Consider the following 1818-nt stretch of genomic DNA (forward strand, 5'->3'; position numbering starts at 1 on the left):
TGTATATATTACATGATACAAATTTTGTTACAAGTTTTATTACATTATTGTTCCTGAAATCCATCCTTCTGCTGGGATCAGGATAATCCATATTTTTTTGGATCAAAGGAATCCCAATTTTATACTAAAAAAGTTTTGAACAACACAAATTGACAATTTGATCCAGATTTATTCAAGATTGAATTTTGTGATCTAATCCGATTTCAGAATCCTTTTTTTTATTTTTTTATTATCTTTTTCAGTTATACAGCGTCCTCCAAAATTCTATACTGAAAATCTGCATGCACAATCTAATATAAACTTCAAAACAAACTTTTGAAAAATCATGGTGATTCTCACGTTCATTTTTTCATTCAAATCTTCATTCAAACTGTTATGTTGATAAATTATTTCTTATAAAAATATAATTTTGCTGGTCACTAGTGGTCTGACACCTTTGGACCCCAGCTTTCAATTTCTTCAAGCTATGAAATGAGATTATTTTAATAAAATAAAGTGTTTTATTCTAAATGAAATGTGACCTTTTTTGACTGATTTAGAACTTCTGAAATTGATGAGGAATCAAAAAAACATTTTAGGCCTAACAATATTTATTTGAATTGCATATAAAATTTCCATATTTGGATTACACAGTTTTACCATGAAACTAATAAAATGAATGTGATCCATTTATGTGTCATAATGAAACAGGTAAGCTTTAGGCATGCAGTGCTCCTAAACTCAATGTGTTTAATACATATTTATCATAAATCTAATTTCTTCAAATCTCATACATTTAAACTAATTGAATATTGCTTGTTCCACAGCTATATCCATAATGATTCTTCTGTTTGAATACGTGCTAAATTATTACCAATCAGATGCAAATAGTTAATATTATGCAACAGCATGCTTTTTTGAGTGCAGAAATTTGATTGAAAAATACATTGTTTATTTGCATGTTTATGTTAAAACTCCAAAAGGATGGGAATTGTATATGCAATTCAAATGCATAAATCTTTAATTTATTCGTATTTTTTGAGAGCATGTACAAATAAAACGAGGCTTATTACGCGTATTAATTCTGATGCTATAAATAGGTTCGTGTGAAATGAGGTCAGACTCAACACTCCTCAATCTGACCCGGGATCCCACAGCAGTCGCTCAGCGCTGTGGAGGTGAAGGGCATCATGTCCAGGGAAATCTCCATCTCCCCCTCCTGCTGCTCTAGTGCCGGCAGCAGCGCGTTCCTTTGGATACGAGACGAATCGGACGCGACCGAGACCTTGTCGAAAGGTAAGTCCACGTGTTCCCCGTGACCGGGGACCAGAGCCAGGCGCTGCGGGTCGGAAACACCCAGCTCGTCCTTGTGGAGCAGAGTGGTGTCGTGATGGTAGGACACCAGCTCGTTGGTGAAGTTCACCGTCTCCACCGCGGAAGACGCGCAGAGTCGGTTGCAACCCAGAATAGTGGTGAAGGCTTTGCGGAAATCCGCGTTGAACGCGTAGATGACCGGGTTGAGCGACGAATTGGCCCATCCGAACCACACGAAGATGTTGAAAGTGGTGCTGCTGACGCACAGAGAGTCTCCAAGAGTGTCCAGGTCACAGAATGGCACGATGCAGTTGAGGACGAAAAAGGGCAGCCAGCAGAACACAAACACCCCCATGATGATGGAAAGTGTTTTTAACACCTTAGTTTCTTTCTTAAATGTGCTTTTCAGCGACTGTTCGCTCGCGCAGTCGTGGTTGTTCTGCATGTGTCCGGCTGCCCTTTCCAAAGTGGAGATCCTTCGGATCTGCGTTTGTGCGATCCGATAGATCCGCGTGTATGTTCCTA

General features: G+C 38.8%; 1 protein-coding gene across 1 annotated transcript in view; it reads right to left on the reverse strand.

Moving 5' to 3' along the window:
- Positions 1–1102: 1102 nt before the first annotated feature.
- Positions 1103–1818, reverse strand: part of drd6b (dopamine receptor D6b) — a gene marked incomplete at both ends in the record, with an annotated part of 1314 nt that continues 598 nt past the window's right edge. Inside the window, one exon of the mRNA XM_079845485.1 lies at positions 1103–1818. This exon is cut by the window's right edge and continues 598 nt beyond it. Within this exon, the coding sequence (XP_079701611.1) occupies positions 1103–1818 (716 nt within the window).

This window comes from Gobio gobio, assembly GCF_949357685.1.
Source record: "Gobio gobio genome assembly, chromosome: 20".
Classification (NCBI taxonomy): Eukaryota; Metazoa; Chordata; class Actinopteri; order Cypriniformes; family Gobionidae; genus Gobio; species Gobio gobio.